We start from the raw sequence: 22,617 nt of genomic DNA on the forward strand, positions 1-22,617 counted from the left end.
CCAGCAAATTCCTGTTGTATTAGAACAAAAAACGCTCTTCCTTGGGTGTTTATTAGTGCGAGTTAGTTATGCTAATGAGTTAGTTATGTTAGTTATCCATTAAAGCGGCGTTGATGCGATTGGCCCCAAAAGGAGAAGTGTGATGGCTGACTTTTGTCCCAACCCCGCTGTATCTTCTTCAGTCTGGTTTTTACCAGGAAATAGTTAAAATCTTCGAAAGTTTGCTGCGTTTTTGTTCCCTGTAGTCGTTACGTTTTTGATATGAAACCCAGCCGGTCAGCGTGTGCAGTCGCTTGAAGCCTCAGATCGCCGTTATAAACTCAGAAACCTAAAACCGCCCTACACACCCTCTCTGAGCTCTACTCGGGTGTGCGAGATTAGACCGGAATTAGACTCGTTAAAGAAAACGTTGTACGTACCTACTTTCCTATTTCAAGCTCTGAGTTATTAGGCAACTTTATACGGACTTTAACCGGATCCCAAACTCAGTAACTCAACAACATTGACATGAAAAAGCTCGATGTAGCCGATAAATTGTCGGAAAATCGGAAAACGAAAGCGAAATAACGAATCTAAAAGTTACAACCGTTAAAAAGACGATTACAACAATGTAGACTATTTCTGCAGCGAAATATTCAGAATATATTCAAAGTTCTTTTTCTTCTAGCTTTTATGGAAAAAACAAACTGAGAAAGTAACAGGATTTCATCCTTCTATCCCTTAAAATCTCTTAAAGAAGAAATATCTGGCAACCTCAAGAGAACGAAGACCTCAAAAAAGTCAGATTTATCCTGTGTAGCCGGAGCGAATACACAAAACATTCACTGTGTGTGTGTGTGTGTGTGTGTGTGTGTGTGTGTGTGTGTGTGTGTGTGTGTGTGTGTGTGTGTGTGTGTAAAATGCTGGCAGCTGATTGGCTGCCTTCACTCATCAGCAGCAGGAGGTAACTATAAACCAGCGCTGGATCTCGTGCGAGTTTATTTCCTCTAATTGCTCCAGTCAAGTGTGTTATGTGTGTAATCGTGTTTTTAAGTGTAACCCCTGGGTTTTTTATAGTCACCCATGCGGGTCATTAGCTGTAAAAGCGGTGTGTTATGATTATGTGAATTCCAGCTCTGATCAAATCTCACAGATTAGCGTGTTGTGTTGTGTTCCACTCTGCAACTCGTCGCACTACGCAGGTTTCAGTAGCTCGGCCCCACAATGTATTGTTTCCTGTTGTGTGTGCAAAGCTTTTTTTATTTCCAGTGCCTGAAAGTACAGTGCAAAATCGTTTTTACTGTGTGTGTGTGTGTGTGTGTGTGTGTGTGTGTGTGTGTGTGTGTGTGTGTGTGTGTGTGTGTGTGTGTGTGTGTGAGACAGATATTCCTGGTCACCTGCTGCTCATCAGGCAACACCACCTTCTACAAAAAATTGCTAAGAGCTGTAATTGTGCCATTTTGTCTGAGACGTTCACACACACACACACACACACACACACACACACACACACACACACACACACACACACACACACACATACTTGACGTGAAGAGATTTGGCTCTGTCTTGGTCCTGCTACTGATCTCACACAGCCGTCAGCTGTGTGTGTGTTCATCAAGGGTCTCATTAATGGGGAACAGTGAAGGCTTTGAGCTCGGTGCTGAGTCTCACACACACACACACACACACACACACACACACACACACACACAGATGCACACGTTCGGGCTTCTTGATTGTCATTTTACTGAATGTCAGTGACAAAGTGCACCTACTTCAGAGAGAAAAGAGAGATGGGGAATAGTTAAAACTGGCAGAGAGAGAGACAGACTGATGGAGAGTGATGTAGAGAGTGAGAGAGAAATGGGGGATGAAAGAGGAAAAATGCTGAGAGAGAGAGAGTGTGAGACAGAGAAATGGGGGATGAAAGAGGAAAAATGCTGAGAGAGAGAGAGAGAGACAGAGAGAGAGAAATGCTGAGAGAGAGAGAGAGAGAGAGAGAGAGAGAGAGAGAGAGAGAAATGCTGAGAGAGAGAGAAATCTTTTCCAAGGGTTCTTTATACATAAAGGTCCTTGTAAGAAGTATTAGGGTTCTTTCGGTTCTCCCCATGTAGAACCCTCAATCATCAAACGATCCCTTAGAGAACCAGAAGTGTGTAAGTGTTAATAAGGTGAGTGTGCAGCACAAACCCAACGTTACTTAAGCTCGGGCCCTCGGTCCTCGAGAAGCGGATCGGGACGATCCTCTCGGCTCTGTGGAGAACCTCTGGAGTTTTGGGCTTCACCGTCTCTCGTGTTCTCCACTGCAGTGTCCTCTTTTAACTCCGTGCCAGTTTTACCACATTGCCAAAGAGGGCAGTGCCAAGGGGGTGAGATTTTGGGTTAGTTAGCAGCTTCCAGACGACTCTCTCACACACACACACACACACACACACACACACACACACACACACACACACACAGCAGATGGAGGTTCTGTGGCCATGGGCCTGGTTACAGGGGCTGCAGCTGCTTCAGTGCTTTTGAGCACAAAAGTATAATCCACGCAGCCTGTTCCACTAGAACAAGGCCATTGAACTGATCTGGGACGAAGACGCTTCTGTTTCATCGCTGTTCGTTTTTTTTTCCCCCCAGAAACTTCTCTTCAGTAAAGTTCCACTTTGTGTCTCCTACAGCTTTCTCGCTTTCGGTGAAGAAGGCGTGGCCTGTGTACGTTTGGAGGTGTGGTTATGTTTGTTACCTAAATAACGGTCAGACTCAAAAGAAGACGGCATGAATTGTGTATGTTGGTCTGTGTCGAAGGAGGTGTGGCTTCTGTACCTGTCAGTCTCAGTGAAGGGGTGTGGCTTCTGTACCTGTCAGTCTCAGTGAAGGGGTGTGGCTTCTGTACCTGTGAGTCTCAGTGAAGTGGTGTAGCTTCTGTACCTGTGAGTCTCAGTGAAGCGGTGTGGCTTCTTTAACTGGCAGTCTCAGTCAAGGGGTGTGGCTTCTGTAACTGGCAGTCTCAGTGAAAGGGTGTGGCTTCTGTAACTGGCATGAAGGGGTGTGGCTTCTGTAACTGGCAGTCTCAGTGAAGGGGTGTGGCTTCTGTAACTGGCAGTCTCGGTGAAAGGGTGTGGCTTCTGTAACTGGCGTGAAGGGGTGTGGCTTCTGTAACTGGCAGTCTCAGTGAAGGGGTGTGGCTTCTGCAACTGGCAGTCTCAGTGAAAGGGTGTGGCTTCTGCAACTGGCAGTCCTAGTGAAGGGGTGTGGCATCTGTACCTGGCGGTCTCAGTGAAGGGGTGTGGCTTCTGTACCTGTGTGTCTCAGTGAAGGGGTGTGGCTTCTGTAAATGTCAGTCTCAGTGAAGGGGTGTGGCTTCTGTAACTGGCAGTCTCAGTGAAAAGGTGTGGCTTCTGTACCTGTCAGTCCTAGTGAAGGGGTGTGGCATCTCTACCTGCCAGTTTCAGCGAAGGGGTGTGGCTTGTGTACCTGTCAGTCTCAGTGGAAGGGTGTGGCTTCTGTACCTGTCAGTCTCAGTGAAGGAGACATGGTTTCTGTTCTTGCTAGTCCCAGTATAGGAGGCGTGGCTTGTGTACCTGCTAGTCCCAGTATAGGAGGCGTGGCTTCTGTACTTGCTAGTCCCAGTATAGGAGGCGTGGCTTCTGTACTTGCTAGTCCCAGTATAGGAGGCGTGGCTTGTGTACCTGCTAGTCCCAGTATAGGAGGCGTGGCTTGTGTACCTGCTAGTCCCAGTATAGGAGGCGTGGCTTGTGTACCTGCTAGTCCCAGTATAGGAGGCGTGGCTTGTGTACCTGCTAGTCCCAGTATAGGAGGCGTGGCTTGTGTACCTGCTAGTCCCAGTATAGGAGGCGTGGCTTGTGTACCTGTCAGTCACTTTTTTAAACTCTGTCCTGTAGTTTGTCAGAATGAGAACGACAAATGATGTTGACATTGTTTCCTGAATTGCCTCAGTGTAGCATGTATAAATTTGCAGCTACAAGACAAAAGTAGTCACTCTCCGATCTGAGTGTGTTGTGTTTGCGGCTGTTGGGTTTTTTTTTTAAAGGAAATCTGGTGGTTTAGTCGCGTTTCTGCGGTGCAGAGGAAACGTCTCCAACTCGGGCACCTCGAGTCAGTCTGTTATCTGGGTCGTCAAGGAAGCACATGACCTACTGTGTGTGTGTGTGTGTGTGTGTGTGTGTGTGTGTGTGTGTGTGAGGCAGAGATGAGAGTGTACGTATCAATAAGAGCTCAGTGTTTCTTTCTCCTAAGTCACTGTATTGTGTTTGTTCAGAGACTTTAACTGGTTCTCTGATGGAGCTGCAGTTTAAACCTTTGTCTAATCTGTAATCCAGTGAATGATGATGAAGTGACACAAACAGATAGAGAGAGAGAGAGAGAGAGAGAGAGAGAGAGAGACAGACTGTCGAGAGAGAGAGAGCGTGTGAGAGAGAGAGGGAGAGAGAGAGAGAGAGGGAGAGAGAGAGATTGTTAGAAACAAGAGGCAAGAAACTGAGAAATGAATAGGGAGAGATGGACAGAGAGAAATAGATACAGTGAGTTAAGGAGAAGAAGAGAGAGAGGCATAGAGAGAGAAAGAGTTAGTAAGACAAAGAACGATACACAAAAAGAGAGACAAAGAAAGAAAGAGAAAATCAGAGAGATAATGAAAGAGTGAGAGACAGACAGAGATAAAGAGATCTGTATGTGAGTCTTTCTGTCTGTCTCTCTCTCTCCCTCTCTCTCTCACACACACTCTCTCTCACACACACACTCTCTCTCACCTCTCTCACTCTCTCTCTCTCTCTCTCTCTCTCTCTCTCTCTCTCTCTCACACACACACACACTCTCTCTCTCTCTCTCTCTCTCTCTCTCTCTCTCTCTCTCTCTCTCTCTCTCTCTCTACAGAAGGTGTGTAAAGGTTTAGGCCCCACACTGTGGCACCTGCATGAACACTTATCTCTTCTGATAGGGCAGTTATTGTTGCTCGGCTTTCAGCCGGCAGGAAGTTGTAAGAGTGAGACAGGAAGTCCTCACAGCTCAGGATGCTCAGCATGTATCAGAGGGTCCCAAATTAGCGTTGGTGTTGGTGTTGGTGGTGTTTGTGGTGTTGGTGTTGGTGTTGGTGGTGTTTGTGGTGTTGGTGTTGTTGTTGTATGATTTAATTCTCATTATCTCATCTTAACTTGCTCTGACCCAGAACACTCCGGTTCTGACAGACGGTCTCTGTTCCTGTGCTCTCTCTCTCTCTCTCTCTCTCCCCCCCTCCCACTCTCTCCCTCTCTCTCCCTCTCTCTTACTCTCACTCTCCCCCACTCTCCCCCCCTCTCTCCCACTCTCTCTCCCTCTCTCTCTCTCTCTCTCTCTCTCTCTCTCTCTCTCTCTCTCTCTCTCTCTCTCTCTCTGTCCCCATCTCTCCCACTCTCTCTCCCCCTCTCTCCCACTCTCTCTTCCTCTCTCTTCTTCTCTCTCCCACTCTCTCTCTCTCTCTCCTTGGCATTTACAGCTTTTTCCCCAAAGACTCGAGGAGATCTTCTGTTTTAGAAAGCGCCTCCACCCTGCTTTTTTCAGAGCGTGGGACGAAGGTTGACCTCGTCCGTGAAAGTTCTCCTGTTTCCTTTTTTTTTTCCTTCTTCTTTCCATTTCTTTTCCCCGCACCTCGTTTATTTCTTGCATGTGCTTCATGTCAGTGTTTGTTTGCATCATCACCATGGCGTCTGACCATCGCTCCTTCATCTCAGCTCTGATAAAGCCCATCTCCGTGACCGCACACACACACACACACACACACACACGGGCTGGAGGAATAAGAGGAGCTCTGGATCCCTTGCTTACTTTAAAAAAGCCCTGCGTGAGCGAGTAGCAGTAACTCGGCGTGATGGACGAGCGCTCGGCTGCTGGGGGAGGAGTTTACTGCATGATTGCTTTTTTATTGGGTGAACTTTGTTTTCTGTCTGATCTCAAGCTCAACTTACACACCATTAATACTGCTCTAAAGGGCCGCACCAATGGCAATACACCAATACTGAGAGAAGGAGACCGTTAGGGAGATACACAACAGGCGAGAGACACACACACAGAGAGACACACACACACAGAGAGAGAGAGAGACACACACACAGAAAGAGAGAGAGACACATACACACACACACACACACACACACACACACAGAGCAAGAGAGAGACACACAGAGAGAGAGAGACACGCACAGAGAGAGAGAGAGACACACACACACACAGAGAGAGTCACAGACAGAGAGAGAGAGAGAGGGGGGGGGAGAGAGAGAGAGAGAGAGAGAGAGAGAGAGAGAGAGACACGCACACAGAGAGAGAGACAGGAAGAGACACAGAGAGAGAGACACAGAGAGAGAGACAGACAGGAAGAGAGGGAGAGAGAGACACGCACACAGAGAGAGAGACAGGAAGAGAGGGAGAGAGAGACACAGACAGAGAGAGAGAGAGAGAGAGAGAGACTTGGAGTGATACAGCAGTTATAGAGAGAAACAGCAGGGTAGAACTGTAGATAGAGACCGTTAGAGAGATACACAACAGGCGAGAGGTGTAGATAGAGGGAGAGTGTGTGTGTGTGTGTGTGTGTGACCACTCCAGTTGAACAGCAGCACACAGACGACTCTCTGCTGCTGTATTAAGTCAGAATTCATGCTCAGCAAAAAAAAAAAAAAAAAGCCTGTGTGTAACCATAGAGACTGTAGCATAGCAACCAAGACAATGGCAGCTAAATCAGTAGAGTAGAATACCCACAATGCTCTGCAGTATATTAGCGTTCAGTTGGTGTGTATAAAGAGTACCCACAATGCTTTGTGGCACTTGTTAAACAGCCTCCTGTAGCGCTGTAATCCGGTCCCCTGAGCGTCCCGCTGCCTTTCTGTCCTCTGCACAGGGACATTTTTGTCCCGTTAGAGTTGCCTTGTCACCAGTCGCACTCGTCCTCTCATCCTGTCCCCCTGTGGGAGTTAAAGTTTCCGCCTGATCACCCGCTCTGTTCCTCTTTTCTCTTCTGCACTTCACCTCGGCTTTGTTCTCCCCTTCAGGCGTGTTCTACAGATTCACTTTCGCTCTGCTGCTCCGATCCGATCTGATCTGATCCGAGCTCAGCGTGTCTGTTCATCATCATCATCATCATCATCATCATCATCACCACCATCGTCATCATCATCATCATCATTATTATTATTATTGGTGTTGGTGTGATTAGTACTACTTCATCTTTTCCAGGCCCAGATTACTCTTATTACAATATTCTACAACACAGAGACACACACAGAGAGACACACACAGAGAGACACACGCAGAGAGAGACACGCAGAGAGAGACACGCAGAGAGAGACACGCAGAGAGAGACACGCAGAGAGAGACACGCAGAGAGAGACACGCAGAGAGAGACACGCAGAGAGAGACACGCAGAGAGAGACACGCAGAGAGAGAGACACACAGAGAGAGACACACAGAGAGAGACACACAGAGAGATAGAGACACAGAGAGATAGAGACACACAGAGAGAGAGACACAGAGAGATAGAGACACAGAGAGATAGAGACACACAGAGAGACACAGAGAGGGAGACACAGAGGGAGAAAAGGAGAGTGAGTTAGAGAGAGAGAACAAGAGGAAGACATAAAGAAAGAGATTCTGGAAGGAAAACAGTAAGATGGAGAGAGATAGAGGTTGAGAGATGGTGAGAGAGAGAGACAGAGAGAGAGAGAGAGCGAGAGAGAGATGTAAATAGACAGACAGAAAGAGACAGATGGATATATATGCACATGGTGTGTGGTGACTGATGCTCACACCACTGAGTTTTTACAGAGTTTGGTGTCTTTTATAACTAACACACACATATACACACGTACACACACATGTACTTACGCACACACACACACTTACGTACACACACACACACGTACATACACACACACATTTACGCACACACACACACACACTTACGCACGCACACACACACTTAAGCACAATGCGTCTTAACACTTGCAGTAAGTAAATTCTGTTTAACACGCAGCTTTGACTCTCGTTTTTTTTATCCACAGAACTCTGTAGAAAAGCCTCGAAATGGAGACGGCATACTTCAAGAACAATTTCTGGGTGAGTGTGTGTTTCATTTATCTTACTCTGTGTGTGTGTGTGTGTGTGTGTGTGTGTGTGTGTGTGTGTGTGTGTGTGTGTGTGTGTGTGTGTGTGTGTGTGTGAGAGAGCGAGTGGAAAGAGCTGAGTTGTGTCAGCTGGTCCTCGGGGACTAGAGCACTCTGCGGTCTCTGCACACCTGGCCGAGTTATTTCAGGTGTGTACCTTACTGGGGGGGGGGAGCGAGAGAGAGAGAGAGAGAGAGAGAGAGAGAGAGAGAGTTAGTAAGACAAAGAATAAGAGACAAAAAGAGAGAGAAAGCCTTGTTCATGTATCAGATATCTGACATTAGGAAGCTTCACCTACTAATGACCCAACATATTGGATTGGGTTTTAAATTTCATCTGAGATCAATTAAGTGTGTGTTTATTAGAAACTCTTTCTTTCTTTATTTGTCTTTTTGCTATTAAAGAAAAGGATAAAAAATAATAATAAAGCGTGTGTGCATGCATGTGTGCGTCTGTGCGTGTGCATGCATGTGTCTGTGTGCGTGCATTTGTGTGTGCATCTGTGTGTGTGCATGCATGCGTGTATGTGTGTGCGTGCGTGCATGTGCTTATGTGTGTCTGTGTGTGTGTGTGTGTGTTTGTGTGCGTGCATGCGAGTGTGCCTGTGTGAATGTGCGCCTGTGTATGTGTGCGCATGTGTATACATGTGAATTGTCTTGGTACAGCAACGTCCCATGACACTGGATCCCACGGGTGTGTGTATGTGCTGACTATTGGAAACACACGCGCACACACACACACAACCCTCTAAATCACTTCAGTGTGAGTGTGCGTTCACGCGTGCGTGTGTGTGTGTGCGTGTGTGTGTGTGCGTGTGCGTGCGTGTGTGCGTGCGTGTGTGCGTGCGTGTGTGCGTGCGTGCGTGTGTGTGTGTGTGTGTGTGCGTGCGTGTGTGCGTGCGTGCGTGCGTGTGTGTGTGCGCGTGCGTGTGTGCGTGTTCTGGTTTTTAGAATCGTGTTTCCTAATCGCACCCCAGAGTGAAGTAATTGTAAAGATTTAATACTTTCCTGAACAGTTAATTAATCGCTAATTACAACAAAGTAGGGTTTAGGAATTTGGGGGGGGGGGCGCTTGGGGGGGTGATGATGGGGGTGAGGTAAGTAGAGAGAGAAATTAAATTGTGGACAATGAAGGAAAAATAGATGTTTATTAGAACGAGCGCATTTATGAAAACTCCATTTACAGAGACCAGGTGTGTGTGTGTGTGTGTGTGTGTGTGTGTATGCATGTGCACTATTGTGTAGCAACATGGTTCATCTTTCTTTCTTAGAATAAGGCTTCAGTTAAAAACAAACACACACGCGCGCGCGCGTGCACACACACACACACACACACACACACACACACACACACACATCCCCGAGAGTTCACTGCCTCGCTCTTCTTCTGTTCTCTCTTTCAGTACCTGATGTTTCTGGTACTTTCCTGAACTATTTAAACAGACACAGGATTTACGCTCGGCTTATCGAGCTTTCTGAGCCTTTATTTTCCCCCCTAACATCTGATACCCTGTGAGTGTGTGTTGGACTGGAATCCGATCCAGGACAAACTGAAACCGACACCTTTACATTGACAGAACCTCGTCCTCGACTCCAGGATTTCACTGCCATTCAGCCATCGTGACTTTGCATTAAAAAATATACCTTGGCGTTAAAAAGGTCGCGACCCCTCGGAGGGTTACTCGATATAAACACTCCTCTTTTTGTTTCTCTCTGACGTCAGACTCCGATCACGACGACGGTCGCGGCGACAGCAGAAAGCATTAAAGAGGGTTCTGGAGAGTGGACGTGGTTTTTAAATCTGTTAAATGTACGTAGGATACGCAGAACATCGCGGCTGCTGTCATCACATGTCACTTATCTAACGTCCAGAACCAGCAGGCTGCCGCTTCGTCTGCTCGTGTCGCTCAGAGTTTGTAACGATCGTCCCTGTTAACATTATTTCTAATAACTAAAACCCAAATATTCTTTTTTTTTTTTCTCCTTTCATTTTTGGCTAAAACGTTTGTGCTTTTATTTATTTTATTGATTTTTATTTATTTGTTTGTTTATTTATTTATTTATCTATTAGATTTTTTAAAAATTGAAAATAATCATTTAATAATCATTATTCAATTATTTCTTTTTGTTTTTAATAAGAATGAACATTTTATATGTAAAAGTAAAATTTTTATATTATTTCAAGCTGTATTATTAAAAAATAACATTTACCGTAAAGATAACTTTTATCGCCATACGATAAAGCTAGATTATTTTCCTAATTTTTCCGTCTCACTCTCGCCGCCTCGACGACGTCGATAATAGTGGATATTATTTTTAACCTGAATCTAATCCACAGGATGTGACATTATTTAGCCACGTCCACACACACACACACACACACACACACACACACACACACACACACACACACACACACACACATTATCTAAATTGTCTAAATTGTTGTTGTTTTTTAGAATTGATCTAAATAATAAACAAATGAAAAGAAATGAGAAAATATGAAGAATATATAATAAGAAATACGTAAAATATCTATTATTTATTTATTATACTTTTTTTGGCAATAGCATTTTGTGAGCGAACCTCTATATTGTGATAAATGATTATTATTGTGTATCGTAGAATCATGAATCATGTATGGAGCACAGACTAAATACAGACTAGAGCTGATTTTAGTTTGTTGTAGACGCCACACATGTGATCGGGTCTGAAGAACAAGACTGTGGTTTGTGGAGAAAATCTTCAGATTTAATGTGTATTTACTGTTTGTGAATCATGTTTGTACCTGCTTATCTCATACTGTGTGTGTGTGTGTGTGTGTGTGTGTGTGTGTGTGTGTGTGTGTGTGTGTGTGTGTGTGTGTGTCCGTCCTCAGGGGGAAAAGAATGCAGGCTTTGACGTTCTCTACCACAACATGAAGCACGGCCAGATCGCCACCAAAGAGCTGGCTGAGTTTGTGAGAGAGAGGTGAGACAGCGAGAAGACGTGGGAGGTGTCATCGTGGGGAGGGAGGGAGGGAGGGAGGGAGGGAGGGAGGGGGAGAGAGAGAGCACGACATGTGCATAGACAGATGGAAAGAGAGAGAAAACAGGGATAGTGAGAGAGTTGTGTGGTTGCTGCTGAGTGATGAAGAAGCTGTTTATGTCTGAGTCAGTTTTGCTCTTACTAGTGATACTATTAATATTATTACTATCAATACTACTGTACTATTAATACTACTGTACTATTAATATTATTACTATTAATACTACTGTACTATTAATATTATTACTATCAATACTACTGTACTATTAATACTACTGTACTATTAATATTATTACTATCAATACTACTGTACTATTAATACTACTGTACTATTAATATTATTACTATCAATACTACTGTACTATTAATACTATTACTATTAATACTACTGTACTATTAATACTATTACTATCAATACTACTGTACTATCAATACTACTGTACTATTAATACTATTACTATTAATTCTACTGTACTTCTAATACTATCAATACTACTGTACTATTAACACTATTATCAATACTACTGTACTATTAACACTATTACTATAAATACTCACACTGTCACTTCTGACACTGACGCCGTCACGGCTGACACTGACGCCGTCACGGCTGACACTGACGCCGTCACGGCTGACACTGACGCCGTCACGGCTGACACTGACGCCGTCACGGCTGACACTGACGCCGTCACGGCTGACACTGACGCCGTCACGGCTGACACTGACGCCGTCACGGCTGACACTGACGCCGACAGGGCTGACACTGACGCCGACAGGGCTGACACTGACGCCGACAGGGCTGACACTGACGCCGACAGGGCTGACACTGACGCCGTCACGGCTGACACTGACGCCGTCACGGCTGACACTGACGCCGTCACGGCTGACACTGACGCCGTCACGGCTGACACTGACGCCGTCACGGCTGACACTGACACTGTTAATGCTGATATTAAGACACTAGCCACATTAACACAGTTACTGCTGACACTAACACTATTACTGCTTACATAAACACTGTTAATATTATTGTAGCTCCAGTACTCCAGATAATACAGATTATACTGTATTACTACTAACTTTTCTATTTTTAATATTAATGTTACTACTAACAAGTACATTTAAAACAATTACTACTCTACTAAGGATATTAATAATAAGAGTAAAATACCACACAATAACCATAACCGTGTTCTCGTTGGTGTATAGTGTCTGAATGTTCTCTCTTTTTGTAAGAATGACAGCTTTGCACCACACACTGAAGTGTTAAAACACACTGGTGTGTGAGGAGTAACACTGAACAAAGAGGTTACTGTCCACAGCTAGGGGTCCACACACACACACACACACACACACACAAACACACACACACTGATTCTGAGTATCGGTGTGTATTTGGCTCGAGTCCATGTATTGGATCAGGCTGGCGGAAGAGTGTGTTCTAGCTCATGTCTCCCCTTACCGCAGAAAATTAATCCAGGTCTTTTTTTTGTGTGTGTGTGTGTGTGTGTGTGTGTGTGTGTGTGTGTGTGTGTGTGTGTGTGTGTGTGTGTGTGTGTGTGTGTGTTTGCATTCTATTCTTGCTCAAACACACCTGAGCTGGTACCTCAGCCTTCTACAGCCTTCACCAGTGCATTCAGGTGTGTTAGGGGGGGGCAATAAGCCACATGAACTTCTCCTTTAGTGAGACTGACTACATATAGAGGCCACACCCTTTCAGTGAGACTGACATATATAGAGACCATGCCCCTTCAGTGAGACTGACATATATAGAGACTACGCCCCTTCAGTGAGACTGACATGTATAGAGACCTTGCCCCTTCAGTGAGACTGACATATATAGAGACTACGCCCCTTCAGTGAGACTGACATGTATAGAGACCTTGCCCCTTCAGTGAGACTGACATGTATAGAGACCATGCCCCTTCAGTGAGACTGACATATATAGAGACCATGCCCCTTCAGTGAGACTGACATGTATAGAGACCATGCCCCTTCAGTGAGACTGACATATATAGAGACCATGCCCCTTCAGTGAGACTGACATGTATAGAGACCTTGCCCCTTCAGTGAGACTGACATGTATAGAGACCTTGCCCCTTCAGTGAGACTGACATATATAGAGACTACGCCCCTTCAGTGGGCATATACAGGGACCACGCCTCCTGACAAAGGAGGCTTCTATATGTAGTCAGTCCCACTACAAGAGGTGTGGTCTCTGTATATGTCATTCTCACTGAAGGGGCGTGGCCTCTATATGTAGTCATTCCCACTAAAGGAGGTGTGGTCTCTGTATATGTCATTCTCACTGAAGGGGGCGTGGTTTATATATGTAGTCAGTCCCACTAAAAGAGGTATTCTCAGTGAAGTGGTGTGGTCTCGATATAAGTCATTCTCATAGAAGGGCGTGGTCTCTATATGCCATTCTCACTGAAGGGGCGTGGTCTCTATATGTAATCAGTTTCACTAAAGGAGGAGGTGTGGTCTCTATATGCCATTCTCACTGAAGGGGCGTGGTCTCTATATGTAGTCAGTCCCATTAAAGGAGGAGTGTGGTCTCTGTATATGTCATTCTCACTGAAGGGACATGGTCTCTATATATGTCAGTCTCACTGAAGGGGCGTGGTCTCTATATGTAGTCAGTCTCACTAAAGGAGGAGGTGTGGTCTCTATATATGTCAGTCTCACTGAAGGGGCGTGGTCTCTATATGTAGTCAGTCTCACTAAAGGAGGAGGTGTGGTCTCTATATATGTCAGTCTCACTGAAGGGGCGTGGTCTCTATATGTAGTCAGTCTCACTAAAGGAGGAGGTGTGGTCTCTATATATGTCAGTCTCACTGAAGGGACGTGGTCTCTATATATGTCAGTCTCAGTGAAGGGGCGTGGTCTCTATATGTAGTCAGTCTCACTAAAGGAGGAGGTGTGGTCTCTGTATATGTCAGTCTCACTGAAGGGGCGTGGTCTCTATATGTAGTCAGTCTCACTAAAGGAGGAGGTGTGGTCTCTATATATGTCATTCTCACTGAAGTGGGCGTGGCGTCTGTATGTAAACATCATTGTATTTGTATACATCATAAATCTGTATTGTTTTCACTGCTGCATCTCCAGCAGAGTTTAGATGTTGCTGTCTCTTGTGTTAAGGTTTTCATGCTCACTCCCCATCTGCTGAATGTGCTGAGATGTTTATTTTATCTAATCAAAAACCCGCTCCGCTCGCTGAAGACGAGGCCCTTCGTCACTGCCGTGCAACAGACCGCAACATTTGCATGCCGTTAAAAAGACAAACGGGTTATTTTTTTTTTCCTGGAGCTGTTTTATAAGCAGACTGTAATGTTTACGCTTTGTCAGATTTAGCAGGTTACACAGAATGACATTCGCTCTGCTTCCCGTCCAGCGGCAGGGTTTACAGCGTGGGATTAAAATCCTGCCTGCTGAAATATCCTGCTGTACGCTGGCTCAGGAAAACCTTCTGCAGGTTGTCACGAACAGCAGAACAACAGTTCAAGGGTTCTGTTTATTATAGTCTTTGTTTTCTTTGTTTATATGTTCTGTGTGTTCATATGTATGTGACGTATTTTATTTATTTATATATTCACCTTTCTCGCTAAGTGGATAACAATCTCGATCCCGAATTGATCACCGTATGTAGCATAAACAGACCAGTGTTGTATAAAGTATTAAGCCCTATTCGTACGGGATTAGTTTTACGTGGGGACGTGGAGTAATGCGATGTAATTTTACCTCAGGACGTCTGTAATATTAATTGGCCAATTCGCACGGGACAAGACATCTCAGTAAAACTAGCAGAAGTGGGAGGGGTAATTCGCTTTACGCACCACGGTAACCTCCTTGTCGTCATGTGCGTATGACGTCGCTTCCTGTTTCAAGCGCCTCCATGCTTGCAAAATGCGCCAAAAACTACTTTTAAACAGGAAATGACGGAATTTTACTGTACATATTTACAGCGGGTCGATTCGGACGGGATTAGTATTACCTGAGGTCATTTTTCCGGACCTTTTACAGAAGGTAAAATTCGCCGTAATCTTTACTGACATTGTCTGTAATGATTACCGAGATGGAACATTCGGACGGGACTAAAATCACAGAGAAGCTCTGGTAATAATTACCCCCACGTCCCCACGTAACACTAATCCAGTCCGAATAGTGCTTTAGAAAGCAATACTTGAGTAAAAGTACAAGTATCGTACTAGAAAAAGACTTTGGGAGAAGTGAAAGTCACCTTTTAGAATATTACTCGAGTAAAAGTCTTAAAGTATCTGATATTTAATGTACTTAAGTATCAAAAGTCATTTTCTGATATTTAATGTACTTAAGTATTCGAAGTAAAAGTAAAAAGTAAAATTTCAGTGATTTTCGGTAGGCATAAGAGCAGGGGCAGTTCTAGGGTTTCATCTTTAGTGGGTTTTGCCCTCAGTGAGAATTTAAAACAAGAAGAGTTTTATATTATATATTATATGACTACATAGTAAGCCAAAAGTTAAGGTATTATTTAAAATGGCAAAAGTGGACACCAAAATTTTATGCATGATGTAATGATGTCAGTCTTGAATCAGATCAGTTCATGTGTGTGTGCATTCTCTACAAACACTGTGTCCAATGAATGACGTCATTAATAAACACATATTCACAAGACAAAGACCGAATCAATAAATGTTATTTTTATTTAGTATTGAATGGATTGTTTGCATTAATATTTTGTTTGTGCTACAACTCTGGGAATAAGAAAGGTGACATTTCACTGCTTCTGGTTGCCGTCTTTGCGGCTTTCCGCCAATTAACGTTATAGATAAACGCCTCCAGCTCTGACTGCGCGTGCACGCTGTGCGTACCTGCGCATCTCCGTAGAGCGTGCGGACGTGCGTAATGCTTAGTGGAAATATAACGGAGTAAAAGTATACATTTTATCTCGGAAATGTAGCGGAGTAAAAGTGAAAGTTGACCTAAATTTAAATAGCGAAGTAAAGTACAGATACGTGAAATTTCTACTTACGTACAGTAAGGAAGTATTTGTACTCCGTTACATTACAACACCGAAACAGACACGCGTGTCCTCATGAACTCAGGCTATCTGGACTCGTTCTTTATGTTACCTGGTTAATTTTAAGCTAGCTAGTACTTTTAGTGCAGGTTTCTATTGTACTCGGAGAAAAGCTCGCATCGAATCTCTCGACGTCGGTGACGGTTAGCAGCTGATCATCGAGAACAACATCCTGATTAAAGGCTGATTTTTTTTTTTTTCCTCTCACCTACTGAATACTCGCTTGTTTATTTCTCACCTAGTCTACGTTTGCTGCTAGCAACAAAAAAGATGCCGTAGTTCCTCCTCTTTTATTATTTTAAAAATTTTCAATTCAATTTATTCGTATAGCGCTTTTAACAATCCGCGTCGTCTCAAAGCGGCTTTACAGAAGCAGGCGACAGCATCCAGACATCCCAGTTCACCAAACACTACACACACGAGACGGTTAAGTGCCTTATAGGTTAGTAATAGGATTTTATAATCAATGTGAAATTTACCTTGGAGCCAATGCAGTGTTGATAAAATAGGACTGATGTTTTCATGTCTTCTGGTTCTAGTTGGTATTAAGGGTGGGGTCTCTGATGTTTGAAAGCCAATGTCAGCATGTGAAATCATCAAAACAAACACGCCCCTAACCCAAATAGGTCCCACCCCTGTATTGATAGCTCCGCCCACACATACATACGTAACCCAGGCAACTAATGTCGATGGGCAGTGAATCAGATCTGTTTAATGTACTGATGTGTATTTGCACTTGTTCATGTGATTTCTCTCTGTGTGTGTGTGTGTGTGTGTGTGTGTGTGTGTGTGTGTGTGTGTGTTTACTGGTCAGGGCTGCCATTGAGGAGACGTACTCCAAATCCATGAGCAAACTGGCAAAGATGGCCGGCAACGGAAGCCCGCTCGGGTGAGTGACCTCATCGTCGACATCGTGTCACAATTTATTCCGCCACTTTGTTATTTGAGATCTACTTCCTGTTCGGGTCGTTCACGTGAACGAATACCAGCTGTGGCCTAAAGTGCAGCGCCGTCCAATCAATCATCCTTTCTCTACAGTAAACTGGACCCCCACTGAGGATTCACACACACACACACATACACACACACACATTTACATTTACATTTACGGCATTTAGCAGACACCCTTATCCAGAGTGACTTACAACTGAGCAACTGAGGGTTAAGGGCCTTGCTCAGGGGCCCAGCAGTGGCAGCTTGGTGGACCAGGGGTTCGAACCCATGACCTTCCGATCAGTAACCCAACACCTTAGCCACTGAGCTACCACATCCCTCACATACACACACACACACACACACACCACACTCTCTCTCACACACACCACACACACACACATACACACACCACACACACTCTCTCTCACAAACACACACACACACACCACACACACACCACACACACATACAAACACAACACACTCTCTCTCACACACACACCACACACACATACAAACACACCACACTCTCTCTCTCACACATACACACACACGCTCTCTCTCTCATGCACACACACCACACTCCCTCTCACACACACGTACAAACACACCACACACTCTCTCTCTCTCTCTCTCTCTCTCTCTCTCTCTCTCTCTCTCACACACACACACACATACACACACACCACACTCTCTCGCACACACACACACCACACTCTCTCGCACACACACAGAAACACCACACTCTCTGTCACACACAAACACCACTCTCTCTCTCTCACACACTCACACACACACACACACACACACACACACACACACACACACACACACACACACAGGGTTTTGGGCTACAGAGAGCTGAGTAACCTGACACACCCCCTTCAGAGAGACAAATGCACGGGTTGCCAGATATTTTTTCTTGTGCTTTTTAAGATTGGTATAATCGGGTCACACAATCGGATTACATTCAGTTATTGTTCAACACCGACAAATAATTTCATTTGCAGAAATGGAAATATACAGACAACATTGTTCTGAAACCGTCTTGTATCAAGACACCACAATATAAATTTTTGTCATGTTTGGATTTTAGTTATCACTCCGCCTCTTTATAATCCGTAGTGTGTGTGTTTAAACAAGCTCCTCTGGCGTAGCTACAGAGTTACAGAGAAGACACGTGGGATTTGTTTTGTGTGTGAGGCGCGTGTGAGTTTTACTGAATCAGGATCGTGTGTCATTGCCACTTGATTTCCAGCTTTACTATGGAAGTTTGAGGTGGTGTAAATATCTCTGTATCCCCCCCATGAAACCCCACCCCACCATCCTCACCCCTCACAGCACTTTCGCACCCATGTGGGACCTTTTCCGGATGTCATCGGATAAAGTCGCCCTCTGTCACTTGGAGCTGATGAGGAAGATGAATGACCTCATCCGTGACCTCAACAAGTACAGCGAGGAGCAGGTCAAAGTTCACCGTAAGGTACCGGAGCACCTCTGACACACAGCTACTAGTTCACTCGGATGTTCTCCTGCTGTGATTTATAATACAACACAGCTGGATTTCCCAATGCTAATGAAGGGCCAATTAGCATGATCTCATTAGCATAATGCTAATTTTCTCAGACTCGCTTTTCTTACTAAAAGCATTTACATTTTCAGTCAAAGCTGATTTGTTCTTTTAGAGGAAAAGCTCTCCCTATAAATCTGCACTGAGAGACTAGAGACCTCACTAAATTCTACCTTTTTGTCATCTCCCAGTAATATAAACAGCTTCCTAGGGGCCAAAATGTTTTAAATTGTAGCTGCTGGTCTAAACACTTTCTCAGAGATGTCAAGTGTCACACATTGAGAGTGACAGTCACACATTGCGGTCTTTTCTCACGCTCTCCCACCACACATCGTATTTCTCACGCAGAAAAACTTTTTGACTATTTATCATACATTATTAAGCCGCAGCGCCCAAAATGTGTCATTCCGCACCGCTGTGTCTATGGAAACGGGCAGGAATCAAGCGCGTCTCAGTTCTTAGTCGAGTCAAATCAAAAAAAGAGGCTACACAACAGCCAATCAGAAAATAGCACTATTGTATCTGGGTAAGATTTAAAGGCAGGGTCTCCGATTTTTGAAAGCCAACGTTGACATATAAAATCACCGAAACAAACACGCCCCTAACCCAAACGGGTCCCACCCCTGTATCGATAGCTCCGCCCACACATACATACGTAACCCAGGCGACTAACGGAAAGAAACGTGTCTTTATCATAGCTGAAGGGAAGAACAATACGATTGTAGATAAACAAACAAGCAAAAATGCCACACAAGCATAATGATGTAAAGGACAAAGGCATATATTAGTTCTGTGTAACAAAGCAAAACCAACGTTACTCACCTATCGAGAAGGAAAAAAGCGCCTCGGCGTCTTAAGTAAAGTCGGCCACATATTCACAGGTCGGAGTTTCCCGAGTCGATAACTCCTGAGCTAAACGCTGTTACTACACAAAACGCGGTTGTAGCTGCCTCTCTACATTACTACGATAGAAAAGAGGTGTTATTTGTGTAGTAACAGCGTTTAGTTCAGGAGTTATTGACTCGGGAAACTCCAACCTGTGAATATGTGGCCGACTTCCTGCTCCTTCAGTTCTCTCCAGCGCTGGAAAGCTGATCCTATATTAACACGTCCTACTTCTTGTCCTTATCGTAAGTCTTTCTTCTCTTTCTTTCTTTGTTTTTATCCTCCATGTCGATGTTAAAACCGCTTTCTGCTAATGTCACACATGCACACTGAACACTCTCTCCGCCCATATCGACAAGACACGCCCCTTTCTGCTCATTGGCTACACGTTTGTTTTGTTTTTTTGTTTATTTTTCGGCCCGACTCAGTTTTCTGAAGCATTTCTCAAAAATCGGAGACCCCGCCTTTAACACAACAACCAGTGAAAAAAAAAAAAACATATTCATTAGAGAGGTTATTTTCGATGGTCGGTTTGAACAAAACCTCAACACGAAACAGCTCGTCTCTGGACTGGACATTGTCCTCAATCATGACACTAAAAATGTCTGGACTTGTGCTGAACTGTTTTATATGGGAGCAACATTAGACATGATAAAGGGGTCCAAAAACTCTGGTGAAACTTTTGCTGGGTGGTTGGAAATGTCACTCTTGCCTGTCTTCATAACTCAAGAGCCCTGCTTTATCATATTGGCCATTTTTTTTTTGTATTGTACAAAATTCTCACAAACTATTTTACAATGTAAAAACAACTTTTTATAACTTCTCAATAACTACTTTTTTCTATTTTCCGAACCTCTTAAAGACGACCTTTTATAAACCCATCTAAAGCGACCTTTTATGATCTACTATCACATCTAAAGCCACTTTTTTTTGTAGAAACCAATATTCATTATTTAATTATTTTAATTCTTTTTTTGACATGGAAGCCACTCAAAGCTGTTCTGTAAAGGTTAAGTTTTCTTTAAAAACTTCACGGTTCCTTTTCTCTTCATCGCTTCATACTTCATTAACCGGATTTTCAGTCTGAAGTCTGTTTCTTGAGCTACGAAGCTAACATGGCTAAAAAAAAAAGACTTTTATTGAGAAGCAATATGCCAAAGCGTACGACTCGCAGCCCGCCGTACGATTTAGATCGACCGTTTGAAACGTTTTTAAGCGAATATTAATTTACATGCTAGCTTTTTTCCGCAAAGCAAGCTAACTGTGATCATGTTTCCCGCAGACGAAGGAGGAGGTGATGGGGACTCTGGAGGCAATTCAGGCCCTACACGTACAGAACGGACACTTACAGAAGGCCAGAGAGGGCTATCACGCTAAATGTACAGACCTGGAACGGCTACGCAAAGAAGGAGCTCCTCAGAAGGAGCTGGAGAAGGTTAAATGCTGCTCTAGGATCAATTTAATTCTAATATTCGGATAGTTTAATTAATGTACCATATTTCTAGAAACCATAGAATCAATCAATATAAAAACGTTACAATTAAAACTATTTTATTGATTTTAGAAATTTAGATTTTTATCTGTTGTCTGTTGCTTTCAGGCTGAGCTAAAGTCTAAGAAGGTGTTTGAGTCGTTTGCTGCGTCTGTAGATAAGTTTAACCGTGCTGGAGGAGACTTTGAGCAGAAGATGAGCGAGTCTGCACAGGTATGTACGCTTCCACAGGGTTTCCGCGCGGTCATAAAAAGTCATAAATTTAACAATAAGAATTTAAGGCCATAAAAAGACATTAAAAAAATGTCCGTATTTTCCATACAAGGTCGTAAAAAGCATTTAGCCACGTCTTAAATCGATATGCTCGTCCATTAATTCGTTCTTCGATCTAAATGCACTCGCGGCGGCAATGCCATTCATTTGCCTCGCCTGTTGTAGTTCTGTATGAGGAATCTGGGTGGTATCACACTGGTATCACAACGTTCCAGAACTACAAGGTCCACGCGGCAGCATACAGACTTGTCGGAAGGACTTTCACGGAAACCCGCGCGGACTCCGAACATACTGTATCATACTGAGTCACTGCTTAGTTTAATTGAAATCATCCTGGCTATCACAATGGGAAAATGTACCTTAAAAGATCTGTGGCTCGAAGACGGTGCGTTTAGTAGCTGGCTCAAGCCCGTCTCTAACATGCATGGTAGGTTGATTGGCATCTCTGGAAAATTGTCCATAGTGTGTGAGTGTGTGAGTGAATGAGAGTGTGTGTGCCCTGTGATGGGTTGGCACTCTGTCCAGGGTGTATCCTGCCTCGATGCCCGGTAGAAAATGAATGAATGAATGAGAGTGATTAACTTTTCCTCAGTTAATATCAAGAGCTAAACTTCAATGCTAACAATTTAACCATAAGTGTTAAGCTGTAGCGTTAAAAATTAAACCATAGATATAATTTATTGTTAAACTGTAATAACTATTTAACAGTAAATATCTGTAATACAAAAACTCTAGTTTTAACGCTTCCTCTATGACGTTACACTGTTATACTGCAATGTCAACAATTAAACTATAAAACGAGCAATTATACTTTAATGATCGGCCGTAAGGTTAAGATTTAGACTTTAATATTAAACTGCGGCGTTAACAGTTCATTTGTTAACGTAATAAAAACTCTAATATTAAGAACTAAGCTGTGGTGTAAACAATGCAACTGTAACCTTAACACTTCAACGTTAAACTACAGCAGAAGCTATAATACTTTTAATACTTATAATACTTTTATTTTGTAATGTCAATTAAACTCTTTTACGTCTTAATGCGTTCAGTTTAATTTGGCTTCATTACAAATAAACGTTAATGTTAATATTCAACTGTAGCGTTAAAAATTAGACTATAATATTAACAATACATTAATATTAAACTGTTGTGTTAATAATTTCACTTTTAATGTGAAGAGTACAGATTATTCTACCGCTTAACCGAACCTCTCAGGTCACAGGGAGCCTGTGCCTATCTGAGGCGTCATCG

At 43.8% G+C, this 22,617-nt stretch overlaps 1 protein-coding gene across 4 annotated transcripts in view; it reads left to right on the forward strand.

Annotated features, from left to right (window-relative positions):
• fcho1 (FCH and mu domain containing endocytic adaptor 1) overlaps positions 1-22,617 on the forward strand; it is a 40,449-nt gene that overhangs the window by 2,097 nt on the left and 15,735 nt on the right. For 2 of the 4 annotated variants that reach the window (XM_047822932.1, XM_047822933.1), the window contains exons 2-7: positions 8,025-8,079; positions 11,004-11,095; positions 17,026-17,100; positions 18,488-18,629; positions 20,884-21,036; positions 21,202-21,306. In XM_047822932.1, coding sequence (XP_047678888.1) covers positions 8,047-8,079; positions 11,004-11,095; positions 17,026-17,100; positions 18,488-18,629; positions 20,884-21,036; positions 21,202-21,306 — 600 coding nt within the window. In that variant the 5' untranslated portion in view covers positions 8,025-8,046. Of the gene's footprint in view, positions 1-8,024; positions 8,080-10,750; positions 10,854-11,003; positions 11,096-17,025; positions 17,101-18,487; positions 18,630-20,883; positions 21,037-21,201; positions 21,307-22,617 lie in introns of those variants that run through there. The other 2 variants (XM_047822934.1, XM_047822935.1) reach the window with 2 other exon arrangements.

The sequence above is a fragment of the Tachysurus fulvidraco genome, chromosome 14 (assembly GCF_022655615.1).
Source record: "Tachysurus fulvidraco isolate hzauxx_2018 chromosome 14, HZAU_PFXX_2.0, whole genome shotgun sequence".
Taxonomy (NCBI): domain Eukaryota; kingdom Metazoa; phylum Chordata; class Actinopteri; order Siluriformes; family Bagridae; genus Tachysurus; species Tachysurus fulvidraco.